The 21,000-nt window shown below is 55.0% G+C and overlaps 10 protein-coding genes across 10 annotated transcripts; 7 read left to right on the top strand and 3 right to left on the bottom strand.

Moving 5' to 3' along the window:
- Positions 1-546: 546 nt before the first annotated feature.
- On the bottom strand, positions 547-1,719 carry W97_06026 (uncharacterized protein; the record flags this gene model as incomplete). The annotated part of the gene is made up of 1 exon (XM_007783905.1): positions 547-1,719. One exon carries the CDS (start codon positions 1,717-1,719, stop codon positions 547-549), a length of 1,173 nt encoding a protein of 390 aa, XP_007782095.1.
- Positions 1,720-1,745: 26 nt separating this feature from the next.
- Positions 1,746-2,276, bottom strand: W97_06025 (uncharacterized protein; the record flags this gene model as incomplete). Its single annotated transcript, XM_007783904.1, has 1 exon — positions 1,746-2,276. One exon carries the CDS (start codon positions 2,274-2,276, stop codon positions 1,746-1,748), a length of 531 nt encoding a protein of 176 aa, XP_007782094.1.
- A 709-nt stretch (positions 2,277-2,985) lies between these two features.
- On the top strand, positions 2,986-4,374 carry W97_06024 (uncharacterized protein; the record flags this gene model as incomplete). Its single annotated transcript, XM_007783903.1, has 3 exons — positions 2,986-3,058; positions 3,174-4,087; positions 4,144-4,374. 3 exons carry the CDS (start codon positions 2,986-2,988, stop codon positions 4,372-4,374), a joined length of 1,218 nt encoding a protein of 405 aa, XP_007782093.1.
- Positions 4,375-5,754: 1,380 nt separating this feature from the next.
- On the top strand, positions 5,755-6,219 carry W97_06023 (uncharacterized protein; the record flags this gene model as incomplete). The annotated part of the gene is made up of 1 exon (XM_007783902.1): positions 5,755-6,219. The coding sequence occupies one exon, from the start codon at positions 5,755-5,757 to the stop codon at positions 6,217-6,219; it is 465 nt and encodes a 154-aa protein (XP_007782092.1).
- Positions 6,220-7,640: 1,421 nt separating this feature from the next.
- Positions 7,641-8,809, top strand: W97_06022 (uncharacterized protein; the record flags this gene model as incomplete). Its single annotated transcript, XM_007783901.1, has 5 exons — positions 7,641-7,771; positions 7,828-7,990; positions 8,041-8,316; positions 8,366-8,667; positions 8,722-8,809. The coding sequence occupies 5 exons, from the start codon at positions 7,641-7,643 to the stop codon at positions 8,807-8,809; spliced, it is 960 nt and encodes a 319-aa protein (XP_007782091.1).
- A 601-nt stretch (positions 8,810-9,410) lies between these two features.
- W97_06021 (uncharacterized protein) lies at positions 9,411-10,281 on the top strand (the record flags this gene model as incomplete). Its single annotated transcript, XM_007783900.1, has 3 exons — positions 9,411-9,417; positions 9,555-9,603; positions 9,651-10,281. 3 exons carry the CDS (start codon positions 9,411-9,413, stop codon positions 10,279-10,281), a joined length of 687 nt encoding a protein of 228 aa, XP_007782090.1.
- Positions 10,282-10,768: 487 nt separating this feature from the next.
- On the top strand, positions 10,769-11,566 carry W97_06020 (uncharacterized protein; the record flags this gene model as incomplete). The annotated part of the gene is made up of 1 exon (XM_007783899.1): positions 10,769-11,566. The coding sequence occupies one exon, from the start codon at positions 10,769-10,771 to the stop codon at positions 11,564-11,566; it is 798 nt and encodes a 265-aa protein (XP_007782089.1).
- A 1,438-nt stretch (positions 11,567-13,004) lies between these two features.
- W97_06019 (uncharacterized protein) lies at positions 13,005-13,836 on the top strand (the record flags this gene model as incomplete). The annotated part of the gene is made up of 2 exons (XM_007783898.1): positions 13,005-13,299; positions 13,361-13,836. The coding sequence occupies 2 exons, from the start codon at positions 13,005-13,007 to the stop codon at positions 13,834-13,836; spliced, it is 771 nt and encodes a 256-aa protein (XP_007782088.1).
- Positions 13,837-16,051: 2,215 nt separating this feature from the next.
- Positions 16,052-17,927, top strand: W97_06018 (uncharacterized protein; the record flags this gene model as incomplete). The annotated part of the gene is made up of 4 exons (XM_007783897.1): positions 16,052-16,284; positions 16,429-16,542; positions 16,617-17,427; positions 17,493-17,927. 4 exons carry the CDS (start codon positions 16,052-16,054, stop codon positions 17,925-17,927), a joined length of 1,593 nt encoding a protein of 530 aa, XP_007782087.1.
- Positions 17,928-18,711: 784 nt separating this feature from the next.
- W97_06017 (uncharacterized protein) lies at positions 18,712-20,736 on the bottom strand (the record flags this gene model as incomplete). Its single annotated transcript, XM_007783896.1, has 5 exons — positions 18,712-18,874; positions 18,953-19,348; positions 19,436-19,813; positions 19,869-20,330; positions 20,414-20,736. The coding sequence occupies 5 exons, from the start codon at positions 20,734-20,736 to the stop codon at positions 18,712-18,714; spliced, it is 1,722 nt and encodes a 573-aa protein (XP_007782086.1).
- Between the last annotated feature and the right edge of the window lie 264 nt (positions 20,737-21,000).

Below are 21,000 nucleotides of genomic sequence, written 5' to 3'. Positions count from 1 at the left end.
ATGAAGGCGACGGTGCGATTGCGCAAGTGGGAGTGAGAGAAGACGTTGATGAACGGGTGGGGAGGAAAACGCTGCAGAGGGTTAAGAAGAGCTTTCGGGTGAGCTTGACCGCCAGATTGCGTGCAGGGTTCGCACAGGGATTGTGCAGCCTTAGCGCCTGAATTGTGCAGGCCTTCGGGTCCGCTTGCGCAGGGGGCTCGGCTGAACTTTCGATGATCGTGCTTGGCGTCAGGACTTATGAAAACATCAGGTACGAGTAAAGCGGCGTAGCGGAGGAGCGAAGTTTGTACGAGACGAAGAAGGTAGCAATGTTCGCGAGGACAACGCTTTGGTTTGGACTACCCATGAAACCGAGATGCACCAACTCTACAAATTCAATCCGGGCAACGATGCTGCCCAGTCAATGCCCATGCATGCCCCTTGCACCGAGCCAAACTCTAAAACCGCAATGCCAGAAGAAACCAGTCATTAAAAACGTGAGTAAAAGATGACAACACAGGGTGAGAAGAGTATCCCGGAACCACGCTCTCGTCCATCACCAGCCCACTACCTCCTCCCCCTCCTGCGCCGCTCACTCCTCCCATTCCTGCCCGAGTCCTCCGCCGCAACATCCACGTACTCGTCCTCGTCGCCCGCGCCCGAAGAACCCAGCCCACGATATCCAAGCACCGGATCCGAATTGCTGGTAGGCAGTCGACCAACAGTCGCCGGCATGCGCCTGAGGTTCGCATAAGCGACATCCGACGGACCCGATGTAACGCGACGGCCCTGCGGGTAGAGTTGCGGTTGCGCGAGAGAAGAGCTGGACTGGTAGAGCAACGGGTCGTTTTGGTAGTTCTGCTGCGCGATGAAGGAGTTGCGCGAGCGGAGAGCCCAGTCGGGCTCGTCTTGGTGGATGCTTGATGAGCGGGAAGAGGAGGATGGTGGACGGTTTGCGTAGGCGTACTGCGGAGATTCATATTGCGGGATTGGGGAGATGATTTGGCGCGAGCGTGACTGAGAGGACTGGCGGGAGCGAGAATGCGGGGGCGTCTGAGCGTGTTGATAGCCTCCAAGCGGCACGAGGTTGGATGTTCCGGACGGCCCGGCGATGGCGAAACCAGGCCCCCTGAGAGCTGCAGCATCGTCGGACGTCCTGCGACTTGACCTGTGTTCTTTCCTAGACTTGACGGGCGACGGAGCAGCAGCATTGAGTAGCCCGGCAGGACGCACCCAGCTACCCTTCCTTGAGCGGACGCTGTTCGGACTGCTCGTCCTGCTGCTGATCTTGCCTTGGGGTGTTGCACGTTGAGGTGGTGGTGGTTGTTGAACACGTCGGCGCTCGAGAGCGTCGAGCTCTTCGTACGTTAGACTAACATCCGTCCTGCCTGCCGCTCTTGACCGTCGGATCTTTTCCAGCGCCCGCTGCGTTACAATCTCCTCTTGTTCCTCCGAGAACTTGCGGCGGACAAGAGGCGCCGCCTGCCTCTCATACTCGTAATCGTCCTCCGAATACCCATAATCCTCTCCGTACGCCAAGTCTTCCTCCCGATATGCAGTGTCCGAGTCGTTGGAGTAGAGTCTATCCGAAATGAAAGGTGGTGTCGTTCCTGAAGAATGTTCTTCATAAGCAAAAACGCCCCGGCCGTCCTCATCGCTGTCCAAATCCTGGAACCGTGCGGCCGTCCCAGCATTATACATGTCCCTCCTCCGCCCCGGTGGTCTTCCCCAGGGGGGCATAGCGTGTGGAGTTCGCGGCCGACCACCTAGACCGCCTCCTCGGAAAAAGCTGACTCGATCGGCTTGTCCATGAATGCTGCATGGCCCAGGATTGTTACGCCGCTGGCGCCGATGAGCCAGAGGACGGTGGCGAAGGGCGAGGCGAAGAAGAACGTGGGCACAGCGACGCACACCAGCACGGTATACAGCTGGCTGGAAGTGGCGCGCACGAAGCCGAGATCGAGATCGGCGCCCTGTAGTTTCCCGATGCCGTACATACCGCCAACGACGAGGAAGATGACGAAGAGCAGCGTCCAGTTGGTCAGCAGGCTGTAGACGCTGAGCATGGCAAAGACGACGGCATAGTTTGAGCTAAAGTAGCTGAGGTTGTAGTTTACGCGGCTCTGAACCTCGCCGAAGTTCTGCGGCTTCGATACCCGCTTGAAGTCGAGAAACTCGGAGACGGGCCGCAGGTTGGCGAAGCGCGAGGTGATGGACTGCGAGCGCACATTGTCGAAGCGGCCAGAGAGGTTGAGGCGGGAGGTCAGGGCATCGATGGGTATGTTGATGCGTGACATGGCTGGTAGCTGACTGTGGGGTCGGATGGGTAACAAGGAGGAGTGCGATGTGTCGTGTGCGTGCTTTGGTCAGGGGAGTCGTGTCAGCTCTGTTCCGTGATCAGTAAAGGTTTACCAAGGCGAGATGTTGGGCGGCTTGATGTAGTTGAAGGGAGTTCTCGGTGGCTTACGTGATACTGCGGGGCTTACGCGGCAAGAGCGAAGTGGAGGAGGAAGGGGGAGGGAAAGGACGGGCTTCGAAAAGAGCTGCCTGGTGTTGAGCGTATTCGCGTGCGAAGAAATGGAGGCTGAGCCTGAGGCGTTCCAGGGGTCAAAGAGAGGGTCGACGCCAAGCGCCCCAATCGCTCAACCGCTTCAGCCTCACCCGGCTCGTGCCGCCCACACAGCGAGCTGCATCTCTGCCGTGCTTTCAGGAACGCCTGAGGCAGGAAAGTGTACGGTGCGGTAGAAGCAGAAGAGAAAGAGGGGGCGCCGAGGATATCACTGCATCAAGAGGCAGAAGCTCCTGCTTTTGAGGAGCCGACCGCTTGCTGCAGTGTGATTCCTGTGCCCAAGCAACGGAGCTCCGGGCCGGCCTGATTGGGCCACGTTAAGCATTTCGAGAGGACACGATTTTTGTGCTTCGACGTGACGCTGCGTCTTCCAACATCCACATCCACATCCACATCCACATCCACACAGACAGTCTACTCCCCACAATTGGGCCGCCATGAGGCCTCAATTGCTCCTGACGCTGCTGCTCTGCAGCTTAGGAAGTATAGTGGCTGCCTGGACAAAAGAAGGTGGGTACGCGTCCATGTCAGCAGCAGCCGCAATGGTTCTGGCACACCCGTGAGCTCGATTGCCGGCAAACACCCCCTTTACAACCGCCTATACTAAGCTGCCTATTCTTCATAGACCACGAGATCTTCCGCGTCCGCGATGAGGTGGCAGCCACCGAAGGCGCCGACGTAACCTTCTACGACTTCATCGGCGTGGCCCCCTCCGCGTCGCAAGATGAGCTGAACAAAGCCTACCGCAAGCAATCACGCTTACTCCATCCCGACAAAGCTCGTCAGTCCTTCATTGCCAACCGCGCTCGCGCAACCCCGACGCCCAAGCCTGGCCAGAAGCGCAAGCCCGGCGTGCACGTCACTAAACCGCCCTCCGAGCGTGAGATCAAGGCCTTCGACAAGCTTGCCAACGAGCGGTTTGCCCGGCTGGGCCTTGTCGCCAAGATCCTCAGGGGTCCCGAGCGTGAGCGGTATGACCACTTCCTCAAGAACGGCTTCCCGAAGTGGAGGGGCACGGGATACTACTACGAACGTTTCAGGCCAGGCGTCGGCACGGTGCTGCTGGGCATGTTCGTCGTAGGGGGCGGGCTGGCACACTATGGAGCGCTGTATATCGGCTGGAAGCGACAGCGAGACTTTGTGGACAGGTACATCAAGCATGCGCGGAAGATGGCTTGGGGCGGCGATCTGGCTATTCCAGGTGTGCCTGCTGTCGGTGCGGGCGCCGCTGCGGATACTGCTGCGTTTGCAGCAAGAGACTCACCAGAGCCGGGCGAGATGGGGCTGAATAGGAGGCAGAAGCGCATGCAGGATAAGGAGGCTAGGAAAGGCAAGCCTATCAAGAATGCAAAGGCAGCAAAGACGGCGAGAGTTAGCGGCATCAGCACGCCTGTTGATGCCGAGTTGACGTCCGGTCCTGTTGGCACGAAGAAGAGAGTTCAGGCTGAGAACGGGAAGATCTTGGTTGTGGATTCAGTTGGGAACGTGTACGTCGAGGAAGAGACCGAGGAGGGCGAGACGCACGAATACTTGCTCGATGTGAGTGCTGCCATCTCGGACTTGGTATGGGCATGTGTGCGCTGACAGTCTCATAGCCCGACGAAATACCCAGGCCCAGCGTCTACGACACAGCTGTCTTCCGGCTGCCCATGTGGATCTACAAGAAGACGGTCGGCAGAGCCATGGGCAAAACTCCTGACATCGTACTTCCAGAAACAGAGGAACAGGACGAGGGTAGCGAGGGTGCCGCACTCAAGAGCGCGACTGCTGTAAACCAGAATGGCGAGGCGAGGAAAAGGAAGCCCAAAGTTCGCGAGCGGCCGTGATGCTGCCGCTTCGGCGCGGAGATCCTGGAACACAAAAGTTGTATTGCTATTATATAGCGTTCCGAGCATCAATAAAGCGTTGATCAAGTGCATGCACGCTCTGCTTCTGCTATACGTAGTTTGTCTGTGGATGATGTTCACCACTTGTTACCATTGTAATTTCACAACCATGTGGCACCGTTCCCAACCTTCCTCTTGAATCTATTCCTACATGTCTGTTACCGAGCGGAGACAATTCCGTTTGTTCCAAAGGTAGAGGCGGAGTGGGGCTTGGATCACTTGTCTGGACCTTTTCTACGCGAAGCTGCAGCAACATCTACCCACGTTCTCGTGCTACCGGTATCAACTACTGCGTGATTTGTTGTGTGATGTGTAGCCTGGAAGCGAGTTTGTGCAGAGACGGGAGGTAAACGGCCTCTCCTCCCACGCGCCATCAGCCCAGGTTACACATATTAACAGGACTAGACACCACCACCAATATCGATCACAAGAGGGCCCACATCAAGCATACATATTTTCCCCGCAAAAGATTCAGGGCCCGCCGGGTGTGTAGATGTTCAAGTGATCCAGTTCCTGGCCTAGCATGGGGATACGGCTAATCAGCATGCTCAACAGCCACACGCAGCCCCGCTTCGCGAATGCCCGTTCTCCGAAACGGCGATGCCACCTGCAGCTTAACCTCCAAATCGACTCCACACTCCTCGGACCCCAGATTCGCGCCGTGCCGAAATCCCACGATGTGAAACACTCTCTCTAGCCGTTGGGTGAGGATCCGAGCTCCCACAAGTCGGTTTTATCGAAAAACGGCGCTTGCGTGTCTTCGGCAGGTGTGACGCCCGCCGTCATGCATCAAAAGCGGCGCTTTTCCGCGTCGGGCTTGACGTCCGATGTATCTCATGATATGAGACTAGGACGCAGTGTTTTGAATTGGCGAGGTTGCATATTTAAGGTTCTAGAAGCTCTGGCCTTCCGTTTCGAGACGGAGTGTTCACAGGATTAGCTGTGGAAAGCGTGAGCTCCGGGATCAAGTCTGGTAAATGAGAGGAGCAAAGAGCTGCAAGAGGTACTGGCGCCTTTGGGGTTGGGGCTCGCCATCACTGATGGCTTGAGCGGGGGAGAGGGCAATGGAGGGGAAGAGGGTGTAAACCACATTGTGGGTGTTGTATAAAGAGGGCCAGTATGGGCATCCGAAATATCAGTCTCAGGGCGCTTCACCAAGACGAGCAAAGTACACGATTGTAGGTGCCTCTCGCCATCCACTGAAGCTTCTTTGACTAACAACGATGGGTCAGAAGATATCAGCATACCATCCGCTGCCCGTCGACAATCCCCCAAGTTACCCTCCAAATTATTATCTTTGCTCTTTACTCGCCATCCATCATGCGTCTCCTCACAGCCCTCACCTGTGTGCTGGGCGCCTCGGTATCCGTTTCTGCTCTAGCCATTGGAGACATCAAAGACAAGCTCACCCACCTGGTCGAGCGCGCCACACCGCAGCAAGACACCGACCGGCTGCTCTACTCGACGAGCATGCCCGACTTCCTCGCCGCAAAGCGGGCCCGGAACCCTTCCAACCTCGCCTGGGACGACAACGGCTGCACGTTTTCCCCGGACCAGCCTCAAGGCTTCAACTTCCTGCCCAGTTGCCAACGCCACGACTTCGGCTACCGGAACTATCCAATTCAACAGCGGTGCTCGGCTGCGGATCGCAAGAGGGTTGATGATAACTTCAAGCGGGACCTCTATAACGAGTGCGCCAAGTACGTCGAGGCCCAGAAGTGCAGGAATACTGCGGATGTGTATTACAACACTGTGAGGGCTCTGGGTGGTGGTTTGTATTGTTGAGCACTGCCGTTTTGCAAACGGGGGACTGGGGATTGAGTTATGATTTTTTTTTCCTTCTTTTAAGCCGTCTTGGATACCCGGATTGATGGAGGTTGGAGGTTTTTTGGGATATGGTGTTGGACATTTTCGGAGTGTCAGAGGACGCGATGAAGTTGGGACTATTCTGAGTCGTCGCGGTGTGCCTAGTTCCATGCTTGAAGCATTGATAAAAGGCCATCAAACACTACAATCAGCAAACTGTGTCTCTGTCGTGCGGTCATTGAGATGTTGGTAAGCCATAGGCCTCCGGGTGAATGTACAGGATCAGCTGGTACTTCCAATCCCAGGCCATGAACTCAAGATAATGACCTCGATGTCACATGATCTGCAGGCAATCCGTCGGGAAATGCAAAGAACCACCGAAGTCGTAACCTGATACCCTGGCACTCCGGCTTGATATATGACCGCAACTTACGCGTCTAGATAGCAAAAGAACACTGCTTCACTGCTATGTGAGAAGGTTCTAAGTTTGAAGACGACGTAGACTCGGAGACCAGCGCAGGAAATCAAGATGTTTTTTCCACTGTCTCGATCCGTCAATACCCATTTTCACACTTGAGAAAGCCATTAACTACATCTACTTGAGCTCTCTGGGACGTTTCCGAACTCGCCGAGGCGCTCTGGTATCTTGCTACCGATGGTTTCCGTGTCTCGGGGCACAAATGCCACGCCGAGCATGGAGACTCTCACCTCAAGGAAGATCTAACTAGCTTTTCTGCGACAATGGTTGCGGGATCTACACACCACAAACTCTTTCTCCAATGTCTTAATATCAATGCTTCTTGAGTGGCGCTGCGGGCAATCTCTTTTGACATTTTGGAAACGCGTTTCCAAGCATTTCGTTTCAGATTCTGGCGCCATCGTTCTCCTTACCGAGGCTGAGATAGACTCTCATCGGATCTTCAGCGGGTCATTCCTAATGCATGCACGGAAGATACTGCGTGCGGCCCTTGGCGTGTATCAAATCTGGGGGAAGGTGGACCGTGATCACTACTTCACCATTGAAGGCTGTGCTTAACGTGGGCGCTAGCACGGTGAGGCGCTTCAGAGCAAGCTACCACCTGATGGCTTTTCAAATCAGTCGTGCGTGATCCGGGGCAGTGAAGTTCATTTAAGGTGCATAAGTATCAGTGAAGTCCTTCACGTGGGCATTCTGAAGGCCTCCGCGCGAGCATCGTGAGTTGCTGCACCTACTGGCACCTCGTGCTTATATTGCCGCTCATTTCCCACTCATATCATTCATTTCTTCAACTTATAGTCAGACCTTTCCGTCACAACTCTTCCATTCTACACCTTCCTTTCAAAACAAACGACTTCATCAACTTCATACTCTTCTTCAAGATCCACTCGTTTTATCTTCCACCTCAACAGTCCCGTTCATCATGAAGATCTTCTTCGCCTTGCTCCTAGCAGTGCTAGCTGGATTCGTCCAAGCACACACCTCCGTCTTCGCCATCTTTGTCGACGGTGTAGACCAAGGGCTCGGGAACATTCCCGGGGGCTACATCAGGAGGTAGGTGACACAGAGAACCCCCGAGTTAGCTCTCTTTGCTGACTTGCTCTTCCCAGTCCGCCCAACAACGACCCGATCACGGACGTGTACTCGCCTGCCATGACCTGCAATGTCAACAATTCGCCAGCCGCCAGAACCATCGATGTCTGGGCCGGTCAGGTCATCACGTTTGAATGGCACCGCAACGCTCGTGCGGACTGGGATGATATCCTCGATCCGGTCGGCTGCCCTTTTTCTACAGTTGAGAGCATGCTAACCAATCCACACAGTCTCATCGCGGCCCGGTCATCACCTACATCGCACCAACCTACGCCTACGGCAATGTCTGGGTCAAGCTGGCGGAAGAGGGTTTCGACGGCGTCAAGTGGGCCACTGACAAGCTCATTGAAAACCGAGGAAAGCACTCTATCAAGGTGCCAGATCTTGTGCCTGGCGAGTATCTTCTGCGTCCGGAAATAATCGCTTTGCACGAAGGCCACAAAAAGAAGGGTGCGCAGTTCTACATGGAATGCGTTCAAATTCGGGTCAAGTCGAACGGCTGGAGGGTACAAAAGCCCACCCCATCTTTCGTTACCAACGCTAAGTATTTGTCAGTTGCTTCCCGCCGGCGCGGCACTTCCCGGTACATACAACCCCGAACAAGAAGGAATCTACTTCGACCCCTACAAGCCCTTCAATCACTATCAAATCCCCGGACCGCCTGTGTGGGAGGGCTCCTGGGGTACCGGAATGTCAGGCGACACCGCCCTTGATCCCGTCACTTCGGCAGCTCCAATTGCGGCTACCACGCCTCCAGCTGCCCCTTCGACCTTGGTCACAGTGGCGAAGCCCGCGCCTTCCTCGGCAGCTGGCACTGGCACTGGCACTGGCGGGAAGGTGGAGAAGTATGGTCAATGGTAAGTCATTTCTGTCACTACAAGATGAGGTGATATTGCTAACGTCCTTAACAGCGGCGGCCGCAATCATGTCGGATCCATCACCTGCGTTAACGGCGTGACCTGCCAAGTCCAAAACGAGTGGTACTCTCAGTGCCTTTGAGTACACCTCTGGGAGTGCTTCACACTGAGGATGAAGCTCTGGAGCGGGAAGGCTGACGTGAAAACGTCTTATTGAAGTTCGAAACTTTGGGCGCAGGCTGGTTGATGCTGGGGCGTCCCACTTGCTTTCTCATCTTGTACACTTACACTTCTTGGGCTGCTGGTATGGCCACGCGGACATGCGGTTTCTTCTAAAAATCCGCAAACCTGGATAGAGAAATTCAATTGCTTCCTTCAAATTTTACCTTCACCTGCATGCATGACATTGAATAATCACTTTGGGTTTTGAGTGCATGGCTGTCTCTGCCTTCACAATTCCAGCCAGAAAAAATGAATCGCTTTACTGAGAGCCCCTACCTTGCTTTGACTGATCATGAGTTGGTGGAGAGGCATAGAACGGCGAAAAGCACGTGAGACGCTAGGGGTCTAGCTTTCTGGAGATGTGGCTTGTGAGCGGCGACGTCATCGGTTTGGCGGCGCGTCAGCCTCCCATGCTTTAACACACCTGTCAACACCACAGTCGAGTCTGTCTGACAGACTGCCTCACAGCTTCTTGATCCCCTAAGCCGTTATTGCTCCTCCCCGCCAGCCCAAGATTCACGATGTCAGGTAATCTGCGCCAGGAAAAGTTTTCAGAGAATACGGCTGACATCAAGCTACAGCGCCAATGACAGATTACTGTACGGAAACCACCTTTCGAAGCTTGCAGTCAAGCGCCCTCTAACAGCTTCAAGATGCCGTTCTAGAAATCGATCCCAAAGCAACCCAACAGCAAATCCGCGAAGCCTACAAAAAGTATTCTGCCGCACATCCCTCGCTCCACCCCCACTAATCCCCCTCAGAGCAGCACTAAAACACCACCCCGACCGCGTCCCCTCCGACAGCTCCGAGCGCACCGCCCGCACCAAGCGCTTCCAGGTAATAAACGACGCCTACTACACGCTCAGCGATCCCACCCGCCGACGCGATTACGACTCCGCGCGGACATTTCACGGCTTCTCCTCCTCCTTCCCCTCGTCCTCAAACGAGCAATCCGGCCAACAGCAGAACCAGCAAGGCACCGGCTTTGCGGGCGCGTTCCCAAGCGGCTTCCCTTGGTCCGCCTTCGGCTTCGGCGGCTCGGGCGCGAACCAGGAACAGGAGGCGGAGAGGGAGCAGTTCAGCAATGAGCAGTTTGGGAATGTATTTGAGGAGATGCTGAGGGAGGAGGGGATGGCGGAGGGGGATAATGCGCAACCGACGGGGAAGTTCTGGGCGCTTGTTGGCGGGCTTAGCGGCGGGGCGATGGGCTTCATTGTTGCGAACTTCCCGGGAGCGATTGCGGGTGCGGTGGCTGGGAATAGGCTGGGTGCGGTCAGGGATGCTAGGGGGAAGAGCGTGTACCAGGTGTTCCAGGAGCTGCCGCAAGGGGATAAGGCAAAGTTGTTGAGCAATTTGGCGGCGAAGGTGTTTGCGCATGCGGTTAGTGGATGATGGGTCACGTTTTCTGGGTGGGATTACGAAAAGGAAAGGCATCCTTCGTGTCATGGTAAGATACCCGGCGTTGCAAGCTTTGAATAGAAATACAAGCTTTATTCAGGAAGATGGGTTGGGACTATGCAGGACCGAAGAACTCCATATTGTTCCAAGAGCGAGATGACGCATATACTGGAGACGGCCCCGACAGCCTTTTAAGCATGTTGTGCTCATTGATGGCATAGTCTACTACTCAATCAGGTACTCAATCGAGTCAGGGATTGAGATGGATGTAGGCACGTGATAGGGCTTCTCTGCTAGATCCCTCAGGCATCATGTAGTTATCGATAAGTCATCAGAGTCGCAGCTCATTCCCGTCTCCAGCTTCCCAGAGACAAACACAGGTTTCGGGAAGCTGTACTTCGCCGCCGTTATGTGATCGGTTCCCGTATTCTCAGCAAGCGCAGCAGCTTCTGCCGTTGTCTCATCAAGGCCCAAGTCCATAATGTCCCGCAAACGCGCGCTGTCACCGTCAACAGCAACTTCCCACAAGGACGAGTTACCTGATATCTACGTCTCCGCGCCAATCGAAGACCGCTCCTCGACCTTCATCGCGCACTTCTCCCCCTCCCTACCCGCCAAATCGCTGCAAGCGCACCCTGACTTCAGAACAGCGACTCACCGCATCGCCGCATGGCGCAAGCTATCAAGCCAGCGCGCGCTCTCCCCAAACTTGCCGCGCCTCTTCACCACAGGATCCGACGAAGACGGCGAACGCTACGCCGGTAAGAAGCTGGAACGGGTCCTAGAAGCCGCGAATGTAGAAGGCGCGGTTATGGTGGCGCGGTGGTATGGTGGCGTGCTGCTTGGTCCTGTCCGCTTTGTGCATATTGAAGAGTGTGCGAGGGATGCGATTAGGCGATGGCGCGAGCGGACCAGGGTGGGGGATGAGGAACGGAACAAGAAGATTAAACTCGCAGAAGACGAGAGGGAGAAGGCGAGGTTGTCTATGGAGCTTGCTGAGCGGGATAGCAACATTGTGATGTTGAGGAAGCTGCTGGCGGATAAGGCCCAGTCTGTGAAAGCGAGTCAAGACTCTTCCGCCGCTGCGCCTGCTACTCCCGTCAAAACTCCTGGTTATAGTAAGATGCCATTGGAAGCGCTGAAGCGTCTGGACAAGGCTCGGGATGCAACAATTGCTTTCTTGCTGAAAGAGATTGACAAGGCTGAGCGGAATGATTCTACGCCGAAGTCAGATCCCGCATTGAGCGCCGCGACCAACGGCGTGGACGAGAATGGCTGAAGCTTGTTGTTGCTGGGGAAGAGCTTCCTTCCAACGACCGAGCTCGGCTTCGACTGCAATGCTCGATTGCCAAGTATATGAGCAATCAGACTAGAGAAACTCTGGACTGTCCAGCGGGATTTATTTCTCAGCTGGGCCAAACGCGAAAATCGACAGCAACAGCTTGAGACGGGCTTTGGCTGCGCAACAGACAGCAGCCCGAACTCTTCGACGCCGCCCAGTCAGTTTACTTGAACAGCTCATCCCCCAAACTGGGAACGTGGATTATCCGTTGCGGACATTTCCATCGTGCTGCTCAATTTCGAGTCACTGTTCAGAAGAGTAGCCTTCAGAAGAACTTGCTTCATACCGGGAACATCAGTCAGATACATATGTGGCCTATAAGCAGAATGTGGTAATAGAGATTTTACTTCCAGCAAGGCTGTCATTACAATTGCGCTGAAGGATGGCCGAACCAGAAAGTGTGTGGCCGGTCATTGAATTGTCGCAGGATACTTTCGATTCAAGGTCTGGTCCAGGGAGCCTCAAAGCTGCTGGCAGTCAGATGCCGTATGTGGAGAGGTGTCATGGCCAATGGACTTCGATCTGTTCTCATTAGAAGCAGGCGCTCGGTGGGCGTGATGAAGACTTCGTCTAGCTCTGCCAGTTCACTAGGCAACCTCTTTCGCCATCCAGAACATCTGATAGCAACGGGCACGAGTACCAGATTAGAGCGTCCGGCCTGCACCCACATGCCTTAGTGCCTTGACGCCTTACTAAGAGTGATGCCTGAGGGTCTAGCTTGGAGCGTCCCGGATAATCGGATGTGACAATATCTCGTGCACAGTTGGACCTCAAACTTGACACATCCCCTTGCTCGTTTCAGACAAGCAATACATTTCTCCACCCAAGCCAAGCCAACCCTGTCGATCGTCGCATAAAGGCGTCCCATGGCTGACGCCGCCCTCCCATGGTCCCCAGGCGAGCCGCTACAGCATTATTCAGGGCAATACGACCGGCCATGGCAACCCTTTCAGACAACGCCAGAAGCCGTGCGAGATGCATTAGCGACGTGGCATACGCCGAAGCCGAGGAGTGAACTCCTTGAAAATGCCTGATTAGGTAACGAACTTTGCATCTTTGTAATGGGTGGATGTGACGGTTCTACTCCTATCTCCGACCTACGGATGGAGTGGTTTTGAGGAAGAAAAAGCATCAGTGCTAGGCTGGAACGGATGCCTTATCTGTGATATCTCGGTAAGACGAACAACGAATGTTTCTGTTCAGATCTCCGTCGTCACTGGAACGGCGCACGAGCCTCTCAATTGCCAATCGGTAGACGCTGTATACACGCAAGTCACCCTGTGAAATTCCTAGTCCACCGTTTTCAAGGTGCTGGCTTTCACTCAGAGTCAAGCATACCGATCCTCCCTTCAAACCCCTACATTGGCTAATCAAGATGCCAATCCGTCGCGCGACACCTGCCGACTTCCCCGCCATAAATGCCGTCTGCGCCGCTGCTTTCCACGATGACGAACTATTCGGTGACATGATACACCCGCTGCGCGACCAATATCCAGAAGACTTCGTGCACTTCTTCGCGCGGCGGAACCGCGAGAACTGGTGGGATTACGCGCACGAGATATGGGTAGCGACCGTCATAGAAAACGGCAAAGAGAAGATTGCTGGAATGGGGGAGTGGGAGCGCATGGGCAGGGCGAACGAGGGGTGGGGGATCGGGTGGTGGGATCCGCGTAAGTGCATATTCAAAACAATTCCGTGCCCATATGATCTTTTGTCTGATATTACCTTCAGGACAACTCCTCAAGCCCGCACAACACCATCTCAACACCCTCTCCGGCCGCATCTGGCCCAACCGCGCCGCCAAGGAACTGCGCCTTGAAAACGCCTTTGTGGAAGCGCACCCCTTCTTCCACCATCACTGGTCTGGCGCGAGAGCAGACAGCTGGTACCTCGACCTGCTAGCGATTCATCCCGCCTACCAGGGTCGCGGACTAGGAAAGGAGCTGGTGGCCTACGGTATGCGGAGGGCAAAGAGAGATGGTGTCTGTTGCAGCGTTGTTGCTTCGCGCATAGGAGAGAAGTTTTATCTGACGTGCGGGTTTGATACCCCAGTGGGATGGGCAACGGAGGGAGAGGGCAATCCGCTCAAGGGCGCTGCTGGGGGTCGAATATTGTTTCGGGATGCAGATGAGCTTGAGAAAGACGAGGATGAGGTGTGGAGGGTTAGGAATGAAGGGAGCGATCGTGAGAACGAGCGAACGAAATGAAAACATGCGTGTCGGGTTTTTCCTCTCTCACCGCTCCACACTGCATGCAATACGCTGCTATGGTATGGGATCTTACCACAGAATGATATCGCGGCACTGATCGTATGAAATCGCAGGGGAGAGCTTAACGGCTGCTTCTAGGCCATTACATCCTAGCGATCTGATTGGCTAGCAAGTATTGGGTACACCCCGGCACGATCGCCAGAAGACAACATCTGCAAACCACCTGTCAACGCATTGCATGATACCAGTAGATGCAGGAGAAAAACACAGTATCATCACGCTATCCGCAAAGACGGAACATGCAGCATGGCTGCAGGTCGTGAGTTCACCAGGAAGACCCATGCTCTGCGCGAAATCTGAAATCTCGACGACGTTGCAGTCGCAGGGCTGAATCCCCTGAACCCACCGGAAGGGATTTGGCGCAGTGTGGCAGTCGGCTGGCTTGAAGCTTGAGGACTTCGAACGCCAGCTTAATACTCGGATCCGAAAGTGCCGCAATTCTGTCTCGAAGCGGCACATTGCTGGCCCCGTCTACTTACGACTTCCAGCAAGAAAGACCTCGAACAGCAAGGCCGGCGCGTTTCCAGTGCTGGGTGTGTCCGCAGCAGCGTGCATCTCTCCACTCGTGCGTCCCACGGGACGGAACCGTCAAGCTTCCCAGAGAGACGCTGCTGCAGTCTGCACGCCTGGTGTGCTAGACTAGCCGCAAGCCGTTTGGACGATTAGCTCATAGAATTTAAGATTAATGTCGACCGAGTGCTCGAAGCAGTGGTTGATGTCTCTTACAATCCTGCCTCGGTCGCGATGATCGCTCTTCTTACGAATGAAGAGCGTTTTCCTTTGTCGTTCGACAGGATCTAACCTGCAGCGTGTGGTGTTCGACTTCCAGAGCGTGGAAGCTGCATCGCCAGCATGCCTGGCGTGAGATGGTTGCATCCCAACCGTCCTCTGGGATTCGGCCGGTTGCTTTAATTGGTCGAGGCTGCATAAGTCTCTCCGCACCAGCAGACTGGCGCGATTCAGGATTATGCAGCCACCGACCTGGGCTTTCGGACTGTCGGCACGCCATGTGGAAGGTGGCTGCGCTATGCATAAAAAGAGGAGGCTTATCGCGGCTGTTATTAGCGCCAAGCGAGGTGCCATTGCCGGGAGGCGTCTGCGGCGGCAGGTTTGACATCCGCGAAGTACGGACACTCTTTCCGTATGGATTCGTACACGCAGCGACTCGGCTCCGTGTGCGGATACAACACGACTCTGCAGAGCTGCGAGCACGGAAGGTGGTCACTGTCGTCTGTTCCATGGTTCGCCCGCGACCAGGGCACAATGCGGGATCGGCTCGCGTCTCGCGCCGTGTGTGCGCTAGAGATCCGCGGAGCACGGATGACAACGCTATGCCGAACCCTTCCAGACGGCAAGACAGTCTCCATTACTTGATAGAGTACTCGACCAGCACCACCGCCAATCCGTACGAGTAAGTGCTGCACAGCCCATTTGCGAAGGCTCAGACGCATGTGGATGCTGGTGCTCTTCGGGGATAGAGAGCGGAGTAGGAAAGCATCAATCATTCCCCTGACGACCGCCGTGATACTGTCAGTAAAGTAATAAGGTGGTTGCGCTAAAGGAGTGGAAGTTTCATGTCAGTGGTGTCAACCCACGGGTCGTCAGTGTTGTACCTCCGATGAGCGTCCTGCTGTGCAACGTCTAGAGCTGCTTCTGCCATCGGCGGCGCTCATCGCCCCAGCCTTTGCGGGACTCCCGAAATCCCTGGGCCAGCCCTGGATTCTGGCCCGAGCTGAGGCTTCCGCCCCTTTCTTGGCCCGCCTTGGCCGCAGATTCGCTTGCAAGGAGATTTCTGCAGCCCAAGTTTTGTGGGTCGACGTCTCCCCAAAGACACGCCGTCCACCCATCGCTCGTTCGCGGCCGGCTCTTTGAACCCTTCATGGCCAACTTAACCTGTTCGTTAGCGCGATCAACGTGAGATAGCGAGTCCATTTATCATTGCACCTTGCCCGTCCCTCATGCGGTGATTTCCCATCGAACAGAAGGCTATCGGCGGGCAGCACCTCAGTCGCTTAATTACAGCTTCTCCTCACGACCCGACTCTCATTAACTCAACACCCGTCCCAGTCATTTCTTACCACCACATCTTGCTCCTTGACGCTCAATTGAATTATCCGAAAGCAGCTGCCACGCGGGCGCAGCACCCGTCAACATGTCGGCCTTCGACGAGCAGAAGATCGCTGCTCAGGTGGCTACTCTACCTGACGAGTATCCGGAGGTGACGGGCGAAGATGAGGCTGTCATCGAAGAAAAGAAGGGAACGCAGTTCGATCAGCGCGACATGTACCGGATGGGCAAAACACAAGAGCTGCGAAGAAACTTCCGATTCGTCAGCATTTTCGGTTTTACCATGGTGTTAATGGCTACTTGGGAGTCATCCTTGACGTGAGTTTCCTCCCTCTGGTCGTCATGTGGTTACCCGCATTGTTCTGTGTCGTGGCACATCACTGGCTGTAACGCGGGAAGGTGCTGGGAATTTGATGTCTTAGTCGTACACGAACGTTTCGCTGACTTGCGTTATTACTATAGGGCCAATATCTTCGGTCTGATCAACGGTGGCACAGCCGGCCTAATTTGGGTGTACATAGGCACCTTTTTCGGCTTCCTGTGCGCCGTCATCTCCATGGCCGAGATGGCCTCAATGTAAGGATCCATTGTGCCTTGGATTAGGCACTCGATATCTCGTCTGCCCAGTCACGGTATTAACCAAATCGCAGGGCACCAACAACCGGTGGCCAATATCACTGGGTGTCCGAGTTTGCGCCAAGATCCGCGCAGAAGTTCCTTTCCTACATTGTCGGCTGGCTCTGCGTGCTCGGCTGGCAAGTCGGCAACGCATCGCTTGCCTTCCTCGTATCAGGTCAAATCCAGGGCCTTCTCATCCTGACTAGCGAGAGCTACGTCCCGCAACGCTGGCATGGCACGATGCTGGTCATCGCCATCAACCTCTTTGCCCAGGCTTTCAACACCTTCCTTGCACGCAAGTTACCGCTCGTTGAGGGCATTGTGCTTATTCTCCACATCTTCGGTTTCTTCGCGATCTTGGTGCCCCTGTTGGTCCTCGGCGAGCGTGCGCCAGCCAAGGAGGTCTTTACCACTTTCACCGATGGCGGTGGGTGGGGCAACACAGGTCTATCTTGCCTTGTCGGCATACTGACACCCGTGTTCTCGTTCATCGGTCCGGACAGCGCGACACACATGTCCGAGGAACTTCGAGATGCGTCCAAGACCCTCCCGCGTGCTATGGTTGCGACGGCTCTTGTCAACGGCGCGTTGGGTTTCGTGATGGTTGTCTCTTTCTGCATGGTCCTCGGCAGCCCGGAGGAAATTTTGGCTTCGCCAACCGGCCAACCGTTCATCCAGGTCTTTTACAACGTTACCCAGTCGTACGCCGGCACTAGCGTCATGACTGCCATCCTCATTGTTATGGCTACCTTTGGTACTGTTACAAACGTCGCCACCTCGTCCCGTCAAGTCTGGGCTTTCGCTCGTGACCGGGGTCTGCCGTTCAGCCCGTTCCTCGCACATGTGAGTATACCCTTCGGAACGCCCCATTTTGCAACACTTAATCTAATCAAAATGTACCCTTCTAGGTCCGACCTGGCTGGGACATCCCCCTCAACTCCGTCCTGCTTTCATTCCTGATCGCCTGCCTGCTGGCCCTCATCAACATTGGCAGCACCGCCGCCCTCAACGTCGTCACCTCACTCGGCACCGGCGCGCTCATCAGCTCCTACATCATCTCCATCTCGTGCATGGTCATCAAGCGCTGGCGCAACGAGCCCTTCCCGCCGTCGCGCTTCACGCTCGGCCGCTGGGGAATGCCGCTCAACATCTTCAGCGTGCTGTTCCTATGCCTCGTGTTCGTCATGAGCTTCTTCCCCATCACGCCGTACCCGACGGTCGTAACCATGAACTGGAACATACTGGTATACGGCTGTGTCGTCTCGTTCGCATGTATTTACTTCTTCTTCAAGGGTAGGCACCAGTATGCCGGCCCGGTCGAGTATATCAAGAAGGACTATTAGGTCCTTGCCTTCGGGGCGAGTACGGCGAGGCCTGGGCGGGGCCTTTGTGGGCTTTTATGCTCGGCGCTAGAGTAGCGGGTGTTTGTTCATGATACCTTTTTTCTTCCCGCCTGCAGGCGGCTCAGATAGGCGATTGTACATATGTCATTCTTACGAATCAAAATTAGACATTCAGCCATGAAATCCTGTTGTCAACAGCCGTTTGATGATACCAAGGCAGTGCTTGTTTGCGCATATCTCCTCCCGTGCTCGTCAAAAATTGCATAACAGGGTAGAACTTTCAGGTTTCTCACACGTGAGGATTTTGCTCATCTTTGAAACAGCTCTCAGAGTTATCGCTGAATCTTGAGACAACACGTATGGCTATACTAGTCATCAGAAGCTGTAGGACACGCGCGGGTGTCCAGTCTTGGTAGTCTTCTATTCGATAACCAATGGGCGCACGTGGTTCGCCTTTGGCACCTTCGTTGGATGTCAATCAACAAGCTATTTCATATCGAGGTTCATGTTGACAACATGGTGGTGAACCAAATGTTGTGAGTATGTAGAAGCTGTTAATCTGCCTGTTCCCCCGAGCAGTGTTCAGCTCACTCAGATATGGCAGTCAGGTACTCGCCGGCATCCTGTCAGCAGTGATCCAATCCCAGAAAGCAGAAGTCCAAACCCCGTCATTCAAGTCCAAAGCAAGCAGAAATGCAGCAGCCATCTTGAGACTCGCAAGCAATAGCAGAGCATCTTCGGGCTCGCCAATCCACCGGCTGCGCCTCCACGTTCAAGCACACACTCAATACCAAGGACCGAAGCCAACTTTGCACATGAAACTGGAGATGTTATCATTCTTCTTCCCCAAGCCTTGCGTTTGTCCTAGTGCATTCAGGTCGGTAGTCTCGTCGCCGTAAGGGGGCTTGCCATCCATGTGGATTGGCACGTGCTGACAAGCTGTATCCCTGGAAGGTGGAGAGTGTCAGTGTTTTCTTCATTCAAAAGCTAGTCATCGAACATGGGAAGAGCGATGCAATGCTTACGAGAAGAAGTCGCAACCCCCTCCTGAGATTGTGATACTCGAGGCCTTCTTGTTCATCTCCGGAGCGACCAGAGTGCATTGGCTGTCCCTGGCGCACGCGCTGCTCCGGAGGCCGACAAAGTCCCTATGCTCGTAGAGGAACACGGAGACGCCTCGCACGCCCTTCTCGATGAGATCGCGTTGGTTGCAGTGTTCGTCGCGTGTAGCGAGTGTGGAGACCGGTGCGGAGGCCGCGGAACCATCCCTCGCCTCTAGTTGCGCGACGGCGTCATCGCCCTCAGCACAGCGGTAACTGGAGATCCTGTCGTTCATGTTCAAATTTTTTAGATTCGGGACCCATGCGGTGCCGATGGCCGGTGCGATTATGAGGGCGCTCGTGCCCTCGCAGTTGTCAGTTCTAGTGAACCCATCGTCAGCAATTCCAGTCTCCGGTTACCCGTTTCGCGGCTTCTACAGCAACCAGCAATGATTGTAGGAAACTCACGGATAGAACTGGCATGCGCCTTCCCACAGCATGAGGCTGGAGATCTTGTCGTTGAGCACGGAAGGCACCTTGATGCAGCTAGTAGCTGGGATCGACCAGAGACAATACCAATCTCCCTGGAAGTCTTCGTGCTGATACAAGCGTATGGCGACGCCTCCGCGGAGGTTCATATTCGACTCGTATTCCTGGCATCGATCGCGTGCGGCGGCAGGTTCGAGATTTGAGGACACCGTCCGCTTACCGAGATAGCCTCCGTTTGCATGGCACGAATAGCTCGAGATCTGGTCGTTCATCCCGAAGTCTTTCAAGTTCTTCACCGGCTTGTCGAAGTTGCCTTTGCTGTCGACGGCGAGGTGCTTGCCGTTGCAGCTGGGGCCCCTGTCGAGGTGGTGAGCCATCAAAGTCAAACGAGACAAGCGGCCTCGTCACTTACGTGCTGAATAGACATTCGCCACCCCACACCCTAATGCTGGATATCTTCTTCTCCATCGACGAGGGTACCCGGACACAGCCTAGTGTCGTGATGCAGTGACTGGTTTTGAGGCCACCGTAGTTTTGGTGCTCGTGCAAGACCACCGAAACACCCTGGATGCCTTTTACATCGAGCTCATGCTGGTTGCAGTAATCTTGCCCAAGGTCTACAGAATCTGTGGTCTCGTCCTTCACCGCTACATCGCGGGCATCGAGAGCGTTCGAAGGTACGTTGAGGTCTCCTGCAGAATTGGAGACAGAGTCGGAGAAGGTGACGGTTGACAGAGCGGCTACCTCGCGCTTGACAGGCTCTTCTGCAGTGGTCCAAAGCCAGCACCGGAAAGAGTTGATCCTGTCGTTTGGTCCCTTTCCTACCTTGAGATTGCCGGCATCCTGGATGAAGCCCCATTCCTTGCCGACGCAGCTGCCACGGCTTTAGGGGTAGCACAGTCGTCAGCAGATGGTCTTTTCCAAATTTTGATCCTGGCAAATATGTGATACACTTACTCAAACCACACACAACCGCCTCCATTGAGACGGAAGCTGGAGATCTTGTTGACGAAGCTCGTGCCGACGTTGTTGCAGGTTCCAGGCGCCGTGCAGACGATGACCAACTTGCCCTTGTATTCGATGTGCTCGTACAGGAAGAGTTCAATGTAGCCAGGGAGACAGGCACCTGCGGTCTCGGACACGGTGAAGCCGGATGAATCATTCTCATCGAGAGTAACTGCCGCGCGCTTGACGGCAAGGGAGAGCTCGACGGGAGTGGCGGCAACCAAGCACACCAAGTAGGTGGCCAGGACCGACAGGAAGGTGGCAAGGTGAAACATTGTGATAGCTGTCAGAGGTGAGGTTGGTGTCAGGTCTTGCACCGATAGGGCTCCAAACCCCTAGAAAGGCCTTGCCAGAGTTCACGCTTTCAGCGACGAAGCTTCTGTGTGTTAGTGTCAGTGAGACAATGTTACGTATGAAGTGAAGCTCATGTGGCAGCGAGGAGGACGATGCTAAGGAGTAAAAAACAGTGAGTGGGGTTGCAAAAGAGCTCGAGACGCTGAAGCGACGGGAGCAGCGGTTTGTGTGGACAACACAAGCGC

The sequence above is a fragment of the Coniosporium apollinis genome, assembly GCF_000281105.1.
Source record: "Coniosporium apollinis CBS 100218 chromosome Unknown supercont1.29, whole genome shotgun sequence".
Taxonomy (NCBI): Eukaryota; Fungi; Ascomycota; class Dothideomycetes; genus Coniosporium; species Coniosporium apollinis.
This window is presented reverse-complemented; position numbering and strand designations above follow the sequence as displayed.